The 21,631-nt window shown below is 40.5% G+C and overlaps 1 protein-coding gene across 2 annotated transcripts in view; it reads left to right on the top strand.

Moving 5' to 3' along the window:
* LOC128705008 (protein obstructor-E-like) overlaps window positions 1-21,631 on the top strand; it is a 35,647-nt gene that overhangs the window by 515 nt on the left and 13,501 nt on the right. For both annotated transcript variants that reach the window (XM_070105176.1, XM_070105175.1), the window contains exons 2-5: window positions 18,068-18,271; window positions 18,953-19,153; window positions 20,159-20,354; window positions 21,112-21,396. In XM_070105176.1, the coding sequence (XP_069961277.1) occupies window positions 18,068-18,271; window positions 18,953-19,153; window positions 20,159-20,354; window positions 21,112-21,396 (886 nt within the window). The remainder of the gene's footprint in view (window positions 1-18,067; window positions 18,272-18,952; window positions 19,154-20,158; window positions 20,355-21,111; window positions 21,397-21,631) is intronic.

Below are 21,631 nucleotides of genomic sequence, written 5' to 3'. Positions count from 1 at the left end.
GAGAGGTGTATATCTCAGTGTATATACACTGAGAGGTGTGTATCTCAGTGTACATACACTGAGAGGTGTATATCTCAGTGTATATACACTGAGAGGTGTATATCTCAGTGTATATACACTGAGAGGTGTATATCTCAGTGTATATATAACTGAGAGGTGTATATCTCAGTGTATATACACTGAGAGGTGTATATCTCAGTGTATATATCACTGAGAGGTGTATATCTCAGTGTATATACACTGGGAGGTGTACATCTCAGTGTATATATCACTGAGAGGTGTATATCTCAGTGTATATACACTGAGAGGTGCATATACATGTATATACACCTCAGTATATCTCAGTGCATATACACTGAGAGGTATATATCTCAGTGTATATACACTGAGTGTATATACACAGTGTATATACACAGTGCATATACACTGAGAGGCGTATATCTCAGTGTATATACACTGAGAGGCATATATCTCAGTGTATTTACACTGAGAGGTATATATCTCAATGTATATACACTGAGAGGTATATATCTCAGTGTATATACACTGAGAGGCATATATCTCAGTGTATATACACTGAGAGGTATATATCTCAGTGTATATACACTGAGAGGCATATATCTCAGTGTATATACACCGAGAGGTATATATCTCAGTGTATATACACTGAGAGGTGTATATACATGTATATACACCTCAGTATATATACACTGAGGTGTATATACATGTGTATAGCTGTTTATATATACACAGCTCTGACCCATCTTTAAGTACAGTTAGTTGATAATGACCCTTAAACTCCCTCAGCTTAAGATTCATAATTCAACACACGTCTACAAGGCTATCCATCTATCACAGTATTGATAGACAGTAGGATAGGCAAGGATGGGGTAGGATAGGTGAGGGTAGAATAGGCTAGGATATGAGAGGGTAGGATATGCTAGGATGGACTAGGATAGGAGAGGGTAGGATATGCTAGGATGGGCTAGGATAGGAGAGGGTAGGATATGCTAGGATAGGAGAGGGTAGGATTTGCTAGGATAGAAGATGGTAGGATATGCTAGGATGGGCTAGGATAGGAGAGGGTAGGATATGCTAGGTTAGTAGAGGGTAGGATTTGGTAGGATAGGAGAGGGTAGGATATGCTAGGATAGGAGAGGGTAGGATTTGCTAGGATAGACTAGGATAGGAGAGAGTATGATTTGCTAGGATAGGAGAGGGTAGGATATGCTAGGATAGGAGAGGGTAGGATTTGCTAGGATAGACTATGATAGGAGAGGGTAGGAACTGCTAGGATAGGTTAGGATAGGAGAGGGTAGAATTTGCTAGGATAGGAGAGGGTAGGAACTGCTAGGAAGGAGAGGGTAGGAACTGCTAGGATAGGCTAGGATAGGAGAGGGTAGGATATGCTAGGATAGGAGAGGGTAGGATGTACTAGGATAGGCTAGGATAGGGGAGGGTAGGAACTGCTAGGATAGGCTAGGATAGGAGAGGGTAGGATAGGCTAGGATGGGCTTGGATATGTGAAGGTAGGTGAGCAATGACAATTAAGTACCTACTTACTGGTAGATGAACAGTAAGGTACCTACTTACTGCAAGGTGAACAATGACAGTTAAGTACCTACTTACTGGTAGATGAACAGTTAGGTGCCTACGTTCTGCTAGGTGAACAGTAAGGTACCTACCTACTGCTAGATGAACAATGACAGTAAGGTACCTACTTACTGCTAGATGAACAATGACAGTTAAGTACCTACTTACTGCTAGGTGAACAATGACAGTTAAGTAACTACTTACTGCTAGGTGAACAATAACAGTAAGGTACCTACTTACTGGTAGATGAACAGTAAGGTACCTACTTACTGCTAGGTGAACAGTAAGGTACCTACTTAGTGCTAGGTGAACAGTAAGGTACCTACTTACTGGTAGATGAACAATAAGGTACCTAATTACTGGTAGATGAATAGTAAGGTACCTAGTTACTGGTAGATGAACAATACGGTACCTACTTACTGCTAGTTGAACAGTAACGTACCTACTTATTGCTAGGTGAACAGTAACAGCAAGATACCTACTTATTGGTAGATGAACAGTAAGGTACCTAATTACTGCTAGGTGAACAGTAAAGAACATACTGCTAGGTGAACAGTGAAGTACCTACTTACTGCTAGGTGAACAATAACAGTAAGGTACCTACTTACTGGTAGATGAGCAGTAAGGTACCTACTTACTGTTAGGTGAACAGTAAAGTACCTACTTATTGCTAGGTGTGAACAATAACAGTAAGGTACCTACTTACTGGTAGATGAACAATAAGGTACCTAATTACTGGTAGATGAATAGTAAGGTACCTAGTTACTGGTAGATGAACAGTAAGGTACCTACTTACTGCTAGTTGAACAGTAATGTACCTACTTATTGCTAGGTGAACAGTAACAGTAAGGTACCTACTTACTTTTATGCGAACAGTAAAGTACCTACTTACTGCTAGGTGAACAACATCACCAAGGTACCTACTTACTGATATATGAGCAGTAAGGTGCCTACTTACTGTTAGGTGAACAGTAAAGTACCTACTTACTGCTAGGTGAACAATAACAGTAAGGTACCTACTTACTGGTAGATGAGCAATAAGGTACCTACTTACTGTTAGGTGAACAGTAAAGTACCTACTTACCGCTAGGTGAACAATAACAGTAAAGTACCTACTTACTGGTAGATGAGCAAAAAGGGAACCTACTTACTGTTAGGTGAACAGTAAAGTACCTACTTACTGCTAGGTGAACAGTAAAGTACCTACTTACTGCTAGGTGAACAATAACAGTAAAGTACCTACTTACTGGTAAATGAGCAAAAAGGGAACCTACTTACTGTTAGGTGAACAGTAAAGTACCTACTTACTGCTAGGTGAACAATGACAGTTAAGTAACTACTTACTGCTAGGTGAACAATAACAGTAAGGTACCTACTTACTGGTAGATGAACAGTAAGGTACCTACTTACTGCTAGGTGAACAGTAAGGTACCTACTTAGTGCTAGGTGAACAGTAAGGTACCTACTTACTGGTAGATGAACAATAAGGTACCTAATTACTGGTAGATGAATAGTAAGGTACCTAGTTACTGGTAGATGAACAATACGGTACCTACTTACTGCTAGTTGAACAGTAACGTACCTACTTATTGCTAGGTGAACAGTAACAGCAAGATACCTACTTATTGGTAGATGAACAGTAAGGTACCTAATTACTGCTAGGTGAACAGTAAAGAACATACTGCTAGGTGAACAGTGAAGTACCTACTTACTGCTAGGTGAACAATAACAGTAAGGTACCTACTTACTGGTAGATGAGCAGTAAGGTACCTACTTACTGTTAGGTGAACAGTAAAGTACCTACTTATTGCTAGGTGTGAACAATAACAGTAAGGTACCTACTTACTGGTAGATGAACAATAAGGTACCTAATTACTGGTAGATGAATAGTAAGGTACCTAGTTACTGGTAGATGAACAGTAAGGTACCTACTTACTGCTAGTTGAACAGTAATGTACCTACTTATTGCTAGGTGAACAGTAACAGTAAGGTACCTACTTACTTTTATGCGAACAGTAAAGTACCTACTTACTGCTAGGTGAACAACATCACCAAGGTACCTACTTACTGATATATGAGCAGTAAGGTGCCTACTTACTGTTAGGTGAACAGTAAAGTACCTACTTACTGGTAGATGAGCAATAAGGTACCTACTTACTGTTAGGTGAACAGTAAAGTACCTACTTACCGCTAGGTGAACAATAACAGTAAAGTACCTACTTACTGGTAGATGAGCAAAAAGGGAACCTACTTACTGTTAGGTGAACAGTAAAGTACCTACTTACTGCTAGGTGAACAGTAAAGTACCTACTTACTGCTAGGTGAACAATAACAGTAAAGTACCTACTTACTGGTAAATGAGCAAAAAGGGAACCTACTTACTGTTAGGTGAACAGTAAAGTACCTACTTACTGCTAGGTGAACAATGACAGTTAAGTAACTACTTACTGCTAGGTGAACAATAACAGTAAGGTACCTACTTACTGGTAGATGAACAGTAAGGTACCTACTTACTGCTAGGTGAACAGTAAGGTACCTACTTAGTGCTAGGTGAACAGTAAGGTACCTACTTACTGGTAGATGAACAATAAGGTACCTAATTACTGGTAGATGAATAGTAAGGTACCTAGTTACTGGTAGATGAACAATACGGTACCTACTTACTGCTAGTTGAACAGTAACGTACCTACTTATTGCTAGGTGAACAGTAACAGTAAGATACCTACTTATTGGTAGATGAACAGTAAGGTACCTACTTACTGCTAGGTGAACAGTAAAGAACATACTGCTAGGTGAACAGTGAAGTACCTACTTACTGCTAGGTGAACAATAACAGTAAGGTACCTACTTACTGGTAGATGAGCAGTAAGGTACCTACTTACTGTTAGGTGAACAGTAAAGTACCTACTTATTGCTAGGTGTGAACAATAACAGTAAGGTACCTACTTATTGGTAGATGAACAGTAAGGTACCTAATTACTGGTAGATGAATAGTAAGGTACCTAGTTACTGGTAGATGAACAGTAAGGTACCTACTTACTGCTAGTTGAACAGTAATGTACCTACTTATTGCTAGGTGAACAGTAACAGTAAGGTACCTACTTACTTTTATGCGAACAGTAAAGTACCTACTTACTGCTAGGTGAACAACATCAGCAAGGTACCTACTTACTGATATATGAGCAGTAAGGTGCCTACTTACTGTTAGGTGAACAGTAAAGTACCTACTTACTGCTAGGTGAACAATAACAGTAAGGTACCTACTTACTGGTAGATGAGCAATAAGGTACCTACTTACTGTTAGGTGAACAGTAAAGTACTTACTTACTGCTAGGTGAACAATAACAGTAAAGTACCTACTTACTGGTAGATGAGCAAAAAGGGAACCTACTTACTGTTAGGTGAACAGTAAAGTACCTACTTACTGCTAGGTGAACAATAACAGTAAAGTACCTACTTACTGGTAGATGAGCAAAAATGGAACCTACTTACTGCTAGGTGAACAGTAAAGTACCTACTTACTGCTAGGTGAACAATAACAGTAAAGTACCTACTTACTGGTAGATGAGCAAAAAGGGAACCTACTTACTGTTAGGTGAACAGTAAAGTACCTACTTACTGCTAGGTGAACAATAGCAGTAAAGTACCTACTTACTGGTAGATGAGCAAAAAGGGAACCTACTTACTGTTAGGTGAACAGTAAAGTACCTACTTACTGCTAGATGAACAATAACAGTAAAGTACCTACTTACTGGTAGATGAGCAAAAAGGGAACCTACTTACTGTTAGGTGAACAGTAAAGTACCTACTTACTGCTAGGTAAGCAGGTAATGTCATGGCTGTCCAGTAGTACTGTTACTTTAGCAAAGTTCAACGCAGGTGAACAACAGACTGTTGCTTGTACTGTTGTTCTTACTGTTCCTCAAACTGTTGTTCAGATTGTTGCTCGTACTGTTGTTCTTACTGTTGCTCTTCCTCTTACTCTTGTTGCTACTGTTGCTATTACTGTTGTTCCTACTGTTGCTATTAATGTTCCTCTTACTGTTGCTCTACTGTTGTTCATACTGTTGGTACTGTTGCTCTTATTCTTGTTCTTATTGTTCCTCTGTTGTTATTACTGTTATTCTTACTGTTAACGCTTATATTTACTGTTGTTTTAATTCCTCTTACTGTTGTTCTCACCGTTACAAGCACACGTTAACGGTAAAGAACTCCGTTATTACTTTATAAACAGACAACAGATAAATAATAATAATAATAATAATAATAATAATAATAATAATAATAATAATAATAATAATAATAATAATAATTCTTAGTATCATTGTTATTATTATTATTATTATTATTATTATTATTATTATTATTATTATTATTATTATTATTATTACTACTACTACTACTGTTAGTGTACTAGTAGTACTACTAGTGTTCTAGCAGTACTACTAGTGTACTCGAAGTACTATATATATTATTAGTGTACTAGCAGTAATTCTAGTGTACTAGCAGTACTATTAGTGTACTAGCAGTAATACTAGTGTACCAGCAGTACGAACATTAAAATGGTATAAAATACCGACAGGTTGTTAGGTAAGACACATATGCAACAATTAGGTATCTTTATTTCGAAACGTTTCGCCTACACAGTAGGCATTGTTCCAAAGTTTGAAACAATATTGTTTCAAACTTTGGAACAATGCTCTTCTCCAGACTGAGGGACTGACCACCTCAAAACTTTAAGGGTGATGGACTGATTACATCGTCTTCAAGTCTCTTCTGCTTCTATCAACTTTTCTGTACTCGACTGAAGAAGCCTACTGTGTAGGCGAAACGTTTCGAAATAAAGATACCTAACTGTTGCATATGTGTCTTACCTAACAACCAGCAGTACGGTCCAAGGATTACCAATACAGATAAGACACATAGGCAACATTTAGGCAACTTTATTCCGAAACGTTTCGCCTACACAGTAGGCTTCTTCAGTCGAGTACAGAAAGTATGCCTAATAATTTCTGCCTAATTCCTGCCTAATTTCTGTGCTCGACTGAAGAAGCCTATTGTGTAGGCGAAACGTTTCGGAATAAAGTTGCCTAAATGTGTCTTATCTACCAACCTGTCGGTACTGTATACCATTTGATAATCATTACCAATACAGTTAGGTTCTGTGTACTGTCCAGAGGTTACCAGGACAGTTCATACGGTTTTTGTGGACGCAAATAACATACAAGTTATCAACAGCAAGTCATAAGAGAAGGTTACTGTGTTTTCCCGCGCTTGTGACGTCACTACTCACCTGGTATTTGATTGGTAGAAACTACAGAAGCATGAATATCTGAAGGATTTGTAACGTTGTTGCTGATTGGTTGTTTTTGGTAATGTAAACAACAATAATTCATCTTCTTTTTTATAATTGCTGCTTAATGACTTTCCTTATTATTGAGTAAGTTTACTTAAATACCTTCCATCCTCCTCCACAGGCGCTTTATAATCCCTAGGGGTTTAGCGCTCCCATATGATCATAATAAATAACCCATTCTGTCCCTCAGGCATTGAATAATCCTTACAGATTTATCGCTCCCAATTTATAATTTTTAACACAATAAAATTAATTAGTTATTATATTTTCCATGTTTTTGTGGACACAAAATATTCAGCGCCATCTGTTGAACATTTAAAACATACAAGTTATCGACAGCAAGTTATAAGAGAAGGTTACTGTGTTTTCCCGCGCTTGTGACGTCACTACTCACCTGGTATTTGATTGGTAGAAACTACAGAGGCGTGAATACATATAGGATTTATAACGTCGTTGCTGATTGGTTGTTTTTGGGAATGTAAACAATAACATTTCATCTTGTTTTTGTTTCTTGCTGTTGAATTAGTTTTCGTTTTAAACATAAAATAAGGTGGACAGAAGAGGTAAAAGTTACTTCATATACTGTATTATCAGTTAATATTTAATTTAAAAAAAATCAGCAATAAGCAGAGTTATTAAGCAGTAATTAAGAAAAACAAAATGAGTTGTTATTGTTTACATTATGTAAAACAACCAATCAGCAGCAATGTTATAAATCCTACAGGTATTCATGCTTCTGTAGTTTCTACCAATCAAATACCAGGTGAGTAGTGACGTCACAAGCGCGGGAAAACACAGTAGCCTTCTCTTATGACTTGCTGTTGATAACTTATATGTTTTAAATGCTCAACAGATGGCGCTGAATATTTTGTGTCCACAAAAACATGAAAAATAAAAAGTTTTTAAAAATATTTATCAGCTTAGCAACCTCTCTGATGACTTGTTGACAACTTTTTGTAATAAATGTTGGTAGAATTACCAATAATATTCTAGGTAAAAGGACACAAGTGCATCTATTATGACATTTTATTGTGGCAACGTTTCGCTCTCCAGGAGCTGTGATCCAGTTTCTTGAATTATGCCTAAATACCTTCCATCCTCCTCCACAGGCGCTGTATATATCCTACGGGTTTAGCGCTCCTGTATGATTATAATAAATAATCCATTCTGTTCCTCAGGCCCCTCAGGGAAGGTTCCTTGATGTTGGTGAGGGGCTCTTGATTTAGGGAATTGGATATGTGCTCCAGTTCCCCGAATTAAGCCTGAATACCTTCCATATCCCCCCCCCAAGCGCTGTATAATCCTACGGGTTTAGCGCTTCCCCTTGATTATAATAATAATAATAATAATAATAATAATAATAATAATAATAATAATAATAATTGAATTATGCCTAAGTACCTTCCATCCTCCTCCACAGGCGCAGTATAATCTCTACGGGTTTGGCGCTCCCGTATGATTATAATAATCCATTCTGTCCCTCAGGCATTGTATAATCCTTACAGATTTAGCGCTCCCCATCATAGACATTAAATACAGTATAATTATCAATTATTTATGTAAAATGAAGTTATCAAGTCATGAGAGAGGTTGCTAAGGTGACAAAAGTTTATTTTTCATGTTTTTGTGGACACAAAATATTCAGCGCCATCTGTTGAGCATTTAAAACATACAAGTTATCAACAGCAAGTCATAAGAGAAGGCTACTGTGTTTTCCCGCGCTTGTGACGTCACTACTCACCTGGTATTTGATTGGTAGAAACTACAGAAGCATGAACACCTGTAGGATTTATAACATTGCTGCTGATTGGTTGTTTTAGGGAATGTAACCAATAACATTTCATCCTGTTTTTATTTCTTGCTGCTGAATTAGTTTTCATTTGAAACAAAATAACATGGACACAAGAGATAAGAGTTCCTTTATATACTGTATTATCGGTTAATATTTAATTTAAAAACAAAAATTCAGCAATAAGCAAAGTTATTAAGCAGTAATTAAGAAAAACAAGATGAGTTGTTATTGTTTACATTATGAAAAACAACCAATCAGCAACAATGTTATAAATCCTACAGGTATTCATGCTTCTGTAGTTTCTACCAATCAAATACCAGGTGAGTAGTGACGTCACAAGCGCGGGAAAACACAGTAACCTTCGCTTATGACTTGCTGTTGATAACTTGTATGTTTTAAATGCTCAACAGATGGCGCTGAATATTTTGTGTCCACAAAAACATGAAAAATAAAGTTTTTAAAAATATTTATCAGCTTAGCAACCTCTCTGATGACTTGTTGACAACTTTTTGTAATAAATGTTGGTAGAATTACCAATAATATTCTAGGTAAAAGGACACAAGTGCATCTATTATGACATTTTATTGTGGCAACGTTTCGCTCTCCAGGAGCTGTGATCCAGTTCCTTGAATTATGCCTAAATACCTTCCATCCTCCTCCACAGGCGCTGTATATCCCCTACGGGTTTAGCGCTCCTGTATGATTATAATAAATAATCCATTCTGTTCCTCAGGCCCCTCAGGGAAGGTTCCTTGATGTTGGTGAGGGGCTCTTGATTTAGGGAATTGGATATGTGCTCCAGTTCCCCGAATTAAGCCTGAATACCTTCCATATCCCCCCCCAAGCGCTGTATAATCCTACGGGTTTAGCGCTTCCCCTTGATTATAATAATAATAATAATAATAATAATAATAATAATAATAATAATAATAATTGAATTATGCCTAAGTACCTTCCATCCTCCTCCACAGGCGCAGTATAATCTCTACGGGTTTGGCGCTCCCGTATGATTATAATAATCCATTCTGTGCCTCAGGCATTGTATAATCCTTACAGATTTAGCGCTCCCCATCATAGACATTAAATACAGTATAATTATCAATTATTTATGTAAAATGAAGTTATCAAGTCATGAGAGAGGTTGCTAAGGTGACGAAAGTTTATTTTTTCATGTTTTTGTGGACACAAAATATTCAGCGCCATCTGTTGAGCATTTAAAACATACAAGTTATCAACAGCAAGTCATAAGAGAAGGCTACTGTGTTTTCCCGCGCTTGTGACGTCACTACTCACCTGGTATTTGATTGGTAGAAACTACAGAAGCATGAATACCTGTAGGATTTATAACATTGTTGCTGATTGGTTGTTTTTCATAATGTAAACAATAACAACTCATCTTGTTTTTCTTAATTACTGCTTAATAACTTTGCTTATTGCTGAATTTTTGTTTTTAAATTAAATATTAACCGATAATACAGTATATAAAGGAACTCTTATCTCTTGTGTCCATGTTATTTTGTTTCAAATGAAAACTAATTCAGCAGCAAGAAATAAAAACAGGATGAAATGTTATTGGTTACATTCCCTAAAACAACCAATCAGCAGCAATGTTATAAATCCTACAGGTGTTCATGCTTCTGTAGTTTCTACCAATCAAATACCAGGTGAGTAGTGACGTCACAAGCGCGGGAAAACACAGTAACCTTCTCTTATGACTTGCTGTTGATAACTTGTATGTTTTAAATGCTCAACAGATGGCGCTGAATATTTTGTCCACAAAAACCCTATGAACTGTCGTGGTAACCCTTGGAAAGTACACAGACGCTGTGAATTGTATTGGTAATCCTTGGACAGTACACAGATCCTATGAACTGTCCAGGTAACCTCTGGACAGTACACAGACCCTAAGAAGTGTCGTGGTAACCCCTGGAAATACACAGACCATAAGAACCCCCCTGATAACTCCTGAACAGTGCACAGACCCTAAGAACTGTCCTGGTAATTCCTGGACAGTACACGGACCCTGAGGTCTGTCCTGGTAACCCCTGGACAGTACACATACCCTATGAACTGTCCTGTTATCCGCTGGACAGCACACAGACCCTAAGAACATCCCTGGTAACCTTTGGACAGTACACAGACCCTACGAACTGTCCTGGTAACCTCTGGAAGTATACAGGCGCTGTATAATCCCTACGGGTTTACCGCTCCCATATGATTATAACATGTAATCCATTCTGCCCCTCAGGCACTGTATAATCCTTACGGATTTAGCGCTCCCCATCATACCTGGAGTTTACCTGGAGAGAGTTCCGGGGGTCAACGCCCCCGCGGCCTGGTCTGTGACCAGGCCTCCTGGTGGATCAGAGCCTGATCAACCAGGCTGTTGCTGCTGGCTGCACGCAAACCAACGTACGAGCCACAGCCCGGCTGGTCAGGAACCGACTTTAGGTGCTTGTCCAGTGCCAGCTTGAAGACTGCCAGGGGTCTGTTGGTTATCCCCCTTATGTATGCTGGGAGGCAGTTGAACAGTCTCGGGCCCCTGACACTTATTGTATGGTCTCTTAATGTGCTAGTGACACCCCTGCTTTTCATTGGGGGGATGTTGCATCGTCTGCCAAGTCTTTTGCTTTCGTAGTGAGTGATTTTCGTGTGCAAGTTCGGTACTAGTCCCTCTAGGATTTTCCAGGTGTATATAATTATGTATCTCTCCCGCCTGCGTTCCAGGGAATACAGTTTTAGGAACCTCAAGCGCTCCCAGTAATTGAGGTGTTTTATCTCCGTTATGCGCGCCGTGAAAGTTCTCTGTACATTTTCTAGGTCAGCAATTTCACCTGCCTTGAAAGGTGCTGTTAGTGTGCAGCAATATTCCAGCCTAGATAGAACAAGTGACCTGAAGAGTGTCATCGTGGGCTTGGCCTCCCTAGTTTTGAAGGTTCTCATTATCCATCCTGTCATTTTTCTAGCAGATGCGATTGATACAATGTTATGGTCCTTGAAGGTGAGATCCTCCGACATGATCACTCCCAGGTCTTTGACGTTGGTGTTTCGCTCTATTTTGTGGCCAGAATTTGTTTTGTACTCCGATGAAGATTTAATTTCCTCTTGTTTACCATATCTGAGTAATTGAAATTTCTCATCGTTGAACTTCATATTGTTTTCTGCAGCCCACTGAAAGATTTGATTGATGTCCGCCTGGAGCCTTGCAGTGTCTGCAATGGAAGACACTGTCATGCAGATTCGGGTGTCATAACGGTTAAATAGAATATAATTAATTAATTATATATATATATATTTCTCCCCTGTTTTTGTGGACACAAAATATTCAGCGCCATCTGTTGAGCATTTAAAACATACAAGTTATCAACAGCAAGTCATGAGAGAAGGATACTGTGTTTTCCCGCGCTTGTGACGTCACTACTCACCTGGTATTTGATTGGTAGAAACTACAGAAGCATGAATACCTGTAGGATTTATAACATTGCTGCTGATTGGTTGTTTTACATAATGTAAACAATAACAACTCATCTTGTTTTTCTTAATTACTGCTTAATAACTTTGCTTATTGCTGAATTTTTGTTTTTAAATTAAATATTAACTGATAATACAGTATATAAAGGAACTCTTATCTCTTGTGTTCACGTTATTTTGTTTAAAATGAAAACTAATTCAGCAGCAAGAAATAAAAACAGGATGAAATGTTATTGGTTACATTCCCAAAAACAACCAATCAGCAGCAATGTTATAAATCCTACAGGCATTCATGCTTCTGTAGTTTCTACCAATCAAATACCAGGTGAGTAGTGACGTCACAAGCGCGGGAAAACACAGTAACCTTCTCTTATGACTTGCTGTTGATAACTTGTATGTTTTAAATGGTCAACAGATGGCGCTGAATATTTTGTGTCCTTAATTAATAACATGAATGAAAACTAGGAGTACTGCTACTGGTGTAAATATAGTAATACTAGTTAGTGTATTAGCTGGACTGCTAGTGTACTAGTAGTACTTTTAGCGTATTAGCAGTATTACTAGTGTACTAGCAGTAGTACTACTAGAGTATCATCAGTACTACCAGTGCACTAGCAGCCCTACTAGCGCACTAGCAGTACTAGTTCACTAGCAATATTACTGGTGTACCAGAAGTACTGCTAGTGTACTAGCAGTATTACTGGTGTACTAGGAGTACTACTAATGTACCAGCAGTACTACTAGTGTACTAGCACTTCTAATAGTGTACTAACAGTACTACTAGTGTACCAGCAGTACTACTAGTGTACTAGCAGTAATACTTGTGTACTAGCAGTACCATCAGTGTAACAGCAGTACTACTAGTGTAATAGCAGTACTACCAGTGCACTAGCAGCCCCACTAGCGCACTAGCAGTACTAGTTCACCAGCAGTATTACTAGTGTACCAGAAGTACTGCTCGTGTACTAGCAGTATTACTGATGTACTAGCAGTACTACTAGTGTACCAGCAGTACTACTAGTGCACTAGCAGCCCTACTAGAGCACTAGCAGTACTACTAGTTTACCAGCAGTACTACTAGTGTACCATCAGTACCACTAGAGTGCTAGCAGTACTAGTGTACTAGCTGTATCACCAGTGCAACAGCAGTATTACAAGTGTACTAGCAGTACTAATAGTGTACCAGTAGTATTACTAGTGTACCAGCAGCAGTAGTAGTAGTGTACTAGCAGTACTACTAGTGTACCAGCAGTACTAGTGTACTAGCAGTACTACTAGTGTACTAGCAGTACTACTAGTGTACCAGCAGTACCACTAGTGTACTAGCAGTACTACTAGTGTACCAGCAGTACTACTAGTGTACTAGCAGTACTACTAGTGTACCAGCAGTACTACTAGTGTACTAGCAGTACTACTAGTGTACCAGCAGTACTACTAGTGTACTAGCAGTACTACTAGTGTACTAGCAGCACTACCAGTGTACCAACAGTACTACAGTGCACTAAACAGTACTACCTAGTGCACCAACAGTACTACTAGTACACTCAGCACTACCAGTCAGCAGCACCTACTCAGGTTGTACCAGCAGCAATTACTAGCGTACCAGCAGCACTAGCTAGTACCAACTTATTGAAAGCACTCACCTAGTAACACCAGCAGCACCACTAGCGTACCAGCAGCACTACCAGTGCATTCAGCAGCACTACCAGCAAAAACCGAGCAGCACCACCTAGTGCACCAGCAGCACTACTCAGCGCACCAGCAGTACCATTAGGTGCAATTACTACAGCAGTACCACTAGCAAAACAGCACATCCAGTGCACCAGCAGCACTACTAGCTGCACCAGCAGCACTAACAGTGCACAGCAGCACCACTAGTGTACCACCAGTATACCACATCGTCAGCAGCACTACTCAGTACTAGCAGCACTACCAGTGCACCAGCAGCAATACTCCAGTGTACCAGCAGCACTACTCAGTACCAGTGTACCTTAGCAGTACTCCAGTGCACCAGCAGCACTTACTAGTGCACCTTAACAGCACCTTACTAGTGCACCAGCCCAGCATACCACTACTTAGCGCACTTAGCAGCATTACTAGTACCAGCAGTAATACTCAGTGCAACAAAGCAGCATTACTACGCCACTAGTGTACTAACATACCACTAGTGCACTAGCAGTCCTCCCACTAGCTACTAGTAACTTAGCAGGACTAGTACTACAGCATTTTGTACTACAATAGTGCACTCCAACAGCACTACTAGTGCACTAACAGTACCTAACAGTAGTACTACAGCAGTCCACTAGTGCACTAACAGCACCACCAGTACCTTAAGCAGTCCACTCCAGTGCATCAACAGCATTCACTAGTACTAGCAGTCCCACTTACCAGTGTACCAACAGTACTACTAGTGTACTAGCAGTACTACTAGTGTACTAGCAGTACTACTAGTGTACTAGCAGTACTACTAGTGTACTAGCAGTACTACTAGTGTACTAGCAGTACTACTAGTGTACTAGCAGTACTACTAGTGTACTAGCAGTACTACTAGTGTACTAGCAGTACGAGTGTCCTAGCAGTACAACTAGTGTACTAGCAGTACTCCTAGTGTACTAGCAGTACGAGTGTACTAGGAGTACAGTTAATATACTAGCAGTATAACTAGTGTATTAGCAGTACTTCTAGTGTACTAGCAGTACGAGTGTACTAGCAGTACAGTTAATGTACTAGCAGTACTCCTATTGTACTAACAGTACTACTACCTACTGCTATTTTTACTGTTCCTGCTTTTGTTACTGTTCCTCCTAACGCTGTTACTTTTTCTTCTGCTACTGTTACTGTTCCTTCTGTTACTATTGGTAATATTTCTGTTGCTACTTTTACTGTTGATCCCACTACTGTTTCTTTTGCTACTGCTACTGTTGCTTCTGCTACTGTTATTGTTGGTACGGTTACTCATGCTATTGTTACTGTTACTATTGCTACTATTACTCCTGCTACTGTTACTGTTACTGTTACTCCTGCTACTTCTGCTGTTACTGTTGCTACGTTTACTGGAGCTACTACTATAGTTACAGTTGCTATTGTTACTCTTGCTACTGTTACTACTGCTATTGTTATTGTACTATTGTTGCTACTGTTACTGTTACTGTTGCTACTGCTATTATTGTGTTTCTTTTCTTCTCCTATGCCAAATCAAAATCGAGAACAACGTCCAGTATTGGGCCCCTACTTAAACAAGATGGGTCCTACACAGATGGCAGCAAGGAAATGAGTGAGCCACTCAAGTCCCAATATGACTCAGTTTTTAGCAAGCCGCTAACCAGACAGAGAGTCGAAGATCAAAATGAATTTTTTATGAGAGAGCCACAGAATTTGGTTAACACAAGCCTATCCGATGTTATCCTGACGCCAAATGACTTCGAACAGGCGATAAATGACATGCCCATGCACTCTGCCCCAGGGCCAGACTCATGGAACTCTGTGTTCATCAAGAACTGCAAGAAGCCCCTATCACGAGCCTTTTCCATCCTATGGAGAGGGAGCATGGACACGGGGGTCGTCCCACAGTTACTAAAAACAACAGACATAGCCCCACTCCACAAAGGGGGCAGTAAAGCAACAGCAAAGAACTACAGACCGATAGCACTAACATCCCATATCATAAAATTCTTTGAAAGGGTCCTAAGAAGCAAGATCACCACCCATCTAGAAACCCATCAGTTACACAACCCAGGGCAACATGGGTTTAGAACAGGTCGCTCCTGTCTGTCTCAACTACTGGATCACTACGACAAGGTCCTAAATGCACTAGAAGACAAAAAGAATGCAGATGTAATATATACAGACTTTGCAAAAGCCTTCGACAAGTGTGACCATGGCGTAATAGCGCACAAAATGCGTGCTAAAGGAATAACAGGAAAAGTCGGTCGATGGATCTATAATTTCCTCACTAACAGAACACAGAAAGTAGTCGTCAACAGAGTAAAGTCCGAGGCAGCTACGGTGAAAAGCTCTGTTCCACAAGGCACAGTACTCGCTCCCATCTTGTTCCTCATCCTCATATCTGACATAGACAAGGATGTCAGCCACAGCACCGTGTCTTCCTTTGCAGATGACACCCGAATCTGCATGACAGTGTCATCCACTGCAGACACTGGAAGGCTCCAGGCAGACATTGCAGACACTGGAAGGCTCCAGGCAGACATTGCAGACACTGGAAGGCTCCAGGCAGATATTGCAGACACTGGAAGGCTCCAGGCAGACATTGCAGACACTGGAAGGCTCCAGGCAGACATTGCAGACACTGGAAGGCTCCAGGCAGACATTGCAGACACTGGAAGGCTCCAGGCAGATATTGCAGACACTGGAAGGCTCCAGGCAGACATTGCAGACATTGCAGACACTGGAAGGCTCCAGACAGACATTGCAGACACTGGAAGGCTCCAGGCAGACATTGCAGACACTGCAAGGCTCCAGGCAGACATTGCAGACGCTGAAAGGCTCCAGGCGGACATCAACCAAATCTTTCAGTGGGCTGCAGAAAACAATATGAAGTTCAACGATGAGAAATTTCAATTACTCAGATATGGTAAACATGAGGAAATTAAAACTTCATCAGAGTACAAAACAAATTCTGGCCACAAAATAGAGCGAAAAACCAACGTCAAAGACCTGGGAGTGATAATGTCGGAAGATCTCACCTTCAAGGACCATAACATTGTATCAATCGCATCTGCTAGAAAAATGACAGGATGGATAATGAGAACCTTCAAAACTAGGGATGCCAAGCCCATGATGACACTCTTCAGGTCACTTGTTCTATCTAGGCTGGAATATTGCTGCACACTAACAGCACCTTTCAAGGCAGGTGAAATTGCTGACCTAGAAAATGTACAGAGAACCTTCACGGCGCGCATAACGGAGATAAAACACCTCAATTACTGGGAGCGCTTGAAGTTCCTGAACCTGTACTCCTTGGAATGCAGGCGAGAGAGATACATGATTATATCCACCTGGAAAATCCTAGAGGGACTAGTATCGAACTTGCACACGTAAATCACTCACAACGAAAGCAAAGGACTTGGCAGACGATGCAACATCCCCCCAATGAAAAGCAGGGGTGTCACTAGCACGTTAAGAGACCATACAATAAGTGTCAGGGGCCCAAGACTGTTCAACTGCCTCCCAGCATACATAAGGGGGATTACCAATAGACCCCTGGCAGTCTTCAAGCTGGCACTGGACAAGCACCTAAAGTCGGTACCTGACCAGCCGGGCTGTGGCTCGTACGTTGGATTGCTTGCAGCCAACAGTAACAGCCTGATTGATCAGGCTCTGATCCACCAGGAGGCCTGGTCACAGACCGGGCCGCGGGGGCGTTGACCCCCGGAACTCTCTCCAGGTAAACTCCAGGTACTGGTGCTACTGCTACTGTTACTGTTGCTACTGCTACTGTTACTGTTGCTACTGTTAGTGTTGCTGTTGCTACTGTTAGTGTTACTGTTCCTACTGATACTGTTGCTACTGCTATTGTTACTGTGCTACTGTTACTACTGCTACTGTTACTGTTGCTACTGTTAGTGTTACTGTTGCTACTGTTAGTGTTACTGTTTCTACTGATACTCTTGCTACTGCTATTGTTATTGTGCTACTGTTACTACTGCTACTGTTACTGTTGCTACCGCTATTGTTATTGTGCTGCTGTTACTACTGCTACTGTTACAGTTGCTACTGTTACTGTTACTAATACTATTGTTATCGTGCTACTGTTGCTACTGCTACTGTTACTGTTGCTACTGCTACTGTTGCTACTGCTACTGTTACTGTTGCTACTGTTACTGTTACTGTTGCAGATGGTCAGGAGCTGGCGTCAGAGTGCCCAGCGCCCAACGGGTACTTCGCTGACGCTCGACAGTGTGACAGGTACTATGAATGTGTCGACAACGTAATGAGCGTACGGTTGTGTCCTGACGGGATGGCGTTCAACGACTTCAACCCGGCGGTCGAAAAGTGCGACCTGTTGTCCCAGGTCGACTGTACTGGTCGACCTGACCTCCGTGAGTGTTCTACGGGGGTGAGATGTGTCATGGAGGGTGAAATGTATCTACCATTACTATCTACCACAAGTATCTACCAAAGCTATCTACCACTACTATCTACCACAAGTATCTACCACAACTATATACCTCAACTATCTATAACTATCTACCAAAACTATCTACCACAACTATCTACCACAAGTATCTATCACAACTATCTACCACAACTATCTACCACTACTATCTACCACAAGCATCTACCACTACTATCTACCACAAGCATCTACCACAACTATCTACTACAACTATCTACCACAACTATCTACCACTACTATCTACCACTACTATCTACCACAAGCATCTACCACTACTATCTATCACAACTATCTACCACAGCTATCTACCACAATTATCTACCACAACTATCTACCACAAACATCTACCACTACTATCTACCACAACTATCTACCACAACTATCTATCACTACTATCTACCACAACTATCTACTACAACTATCTACCACAACTATCTACCACTACTATCTACCACTACTATCTACCACAGCTATCTACCACAACTATCTACCACAAGCATCTACCACTACTATCTACCACAATTATCTACCACAACTATCTACCACTACTATCTACCACAACTATCTACCAAAACTATCTACCACAACTATCTACTCCCCACAGAGCCAGCACGACCTACGGAACACTGCGACAGACAGTATGGCAACTTCGCCCCCAAGGAGACTGGCAACTGCCAATCAGCGTATCGTTGTGTGGACGGTGTGGGAACTCTGATTTCCTGCCCTGAGGGGCTGGCTTTCTCCCTGGAGACTGGCATCTGTGATTGGCCAGACCAGTCTGGTAGAAAGGACTGTGACAAGCAGAGTAAGTGGTTGTCTGATGGGTTTTTAAGAGTATTGACACTCTGATGACACTCAGATCACGCTCTGTGTGTCACTAGTAAGATTGACACTCAGATAACACTGGTATAAGGAGAGTAAGTGGTTGTCTGATGGGTTTTTAAGGGCACTGACACTCAGATCACAGTCAGATCACAGTTAACATCGACACTCAGATAACACTGTGCCAAGCAGAGTAACTGCTTGTCTGATGGATTTTGACACTCAGATCACACTCTGCATGTCACAGGTAAGATTGACACTCAGATAAGAATGATAAAAGCAAAGTAAGTGGTTGTCTGATGGGTTTTTAATGGTCTTGACACTCAGATCATGTTAATATAAGACTGGCACTCAGGTACTACTCATATGACACTCATATAAGACTGGAATCAATTTTGGTCTGACTGGCAAGGCAGGAAAGACTGTGCTAATCAGAATACGTGGTTTTCTGAGTGGTTTTTAGATGTATCGACAGTCAGATAACACTCTCTAGCTCTAGGCCTTTCGTGTTGCAACCAACACGTCTTCATCAACTTTGCAAGCTCCTGAAGAAGTCTCCTCACAAAACGAAAGGCCTAGATTTATCAGTCACCTCCCGCCATGCAAATAAGACAGTAGAAGGCCTATAAGGCGGGACGGTCAAACACCTCTCAAATATACCTTAAATTCTTTCCAAAACTGATTAATTATAAATAGGTCTAATTTGTACATTCCTCATATTAATCTCAATTTTTTTTGAGGCTTGATTCAATTATACTTCATCCATAGGCCTACTTGATATAACTTTCTCGGCCTTTTAAAATTATATATATATATATATATATATATATATATATATATATATATATATATATATATATATATATATATATATATATATATAAATTTAAAATGGGCCCCGCCCACCTGTGTGTCTACCTTCAACTGCTGCACCTCCAACACAAAAATCCCCCATTATCTCTCATTATCTGGTCCTATCTCCCCCCAGAGACCCAGAACTTCACCTGTCCTAAGGTGAACTTCGATATAGCGGTCTCTCACCCTCGCTACGCCGACCCCCACGACTGTCAGTACTTCTACGTCTGTATTAACGGCGATATACCGAGGAGGAACGGCTGTGCCTTTGGTCAGGTGTTTAATACCAACACTACGACCTGTGATAGTCCCAAGGAGGTCCCAGAGTGGTTAGTAGTTGTGGTAGTTGTGGTCTGTCTATGGTAGTTTACCTTAATATTAATAATAATAATGATAATAATAATAATAATAATAATAATAATGACTATTATATTGAGTACAACTACTATTACTACTACTACTGTTACTACTACTACTGTTACTACTACTACTGTTACTACTACTACTGTTACTACTACTGTTACTACTACTACTGTTACTACTACTACTGTTACTACTACTACTGTTACTACTACTGTTACTACTACTACTGTTACTACTACTACTGTTACTACTACTACTGTTACTACTACTGTTACTACTACTACTGTTACTACTGTTACTACTACTATTGTTACTACTGTTACTACTACTACTGTTACTACTACTGTTACTACTACTACTATTACTACTGTTACTACTACTGTTACTACTACTACTACTGTTACTACTGTTACTACTACTACTACTACTACTACTGTTACTACTGTTACTACTACTGTTACTACTACTGTTACTACTACTACTACTGTTACTACTGTTACTACTACTGTTACTACTACTGTTGCTACTACTACTGTTACTACTGTTACTACTACTACTACTACTACTACTGTTACTACTGTTACTACTACTGTTACTACTACTACTACTGTTACTACTGTTACTACTACTACTACTACTGTTACTACTGTTACTACTACTGTTACTACTACTACTACTACTGTTACTACTGCTACTACCACCACTACTACTTGTCATACTCAGCGCTGACTACTACACTGAGTACTTCGACGAGTACTTCCGTACTCTGGAGAAGGATCCTGGTAAGATGAGCGCCGACATCGTCGCCGCCGCTGTCGCCGCTGGTTACGACGTTCCTAAGTTCCGCGATCGCGTACGTATCAACCCGGGAGCTGCGACGCCGCTACGTCGCGGAACTACGTCACCTCCGGTGGTACCTAGGACGGAGGAGCCGCGGCTGCGGCCGCTGGCAGGCAAGCCGGGCGAGAGCCGGGATGGTAAGCCGGGTGACAGACCACAGAGGAGGAGGTAAGTGGCTTGGCTGGCTTTGTGGTCTTTATAAGGACCATTAGGTCTTTTATGGGGTCCCCAGGTCTTTGTAAGGGTCTTTAGGTCATTATAGGGGTCTTCTAAGGTCTTTCTAAATAGCAATTAACTTATACAGTTCCACTATATACAGTCATTTATACAGTTCCACTATATACAGTCACTTATACAGTTCCACTATATACAATTCCACTATATACAGTTCCACTTTATACAG

This window comes from Cherax quadricarinatus, chromosome 97 (assembly GCF_038502225.1).
Source record: "Cherax quadricarinatus isolate ZL_2023a chromosome 97, ASM3850222v1, whole genome shotgun sequence".
Classification (NCBI taxonomy): domain Eukaryota; kingdom Metazoa; phylum Arthropoda; class Malacostraca; order Decapoda; family Parastacidae; genus Cherax; species Cherax quadricarinatus.
The sequence above is the reverse complement of the archived record's forward strand: the minus strand, read 5'-3'. Positions and strand labels throughout refer to the sequence as shown.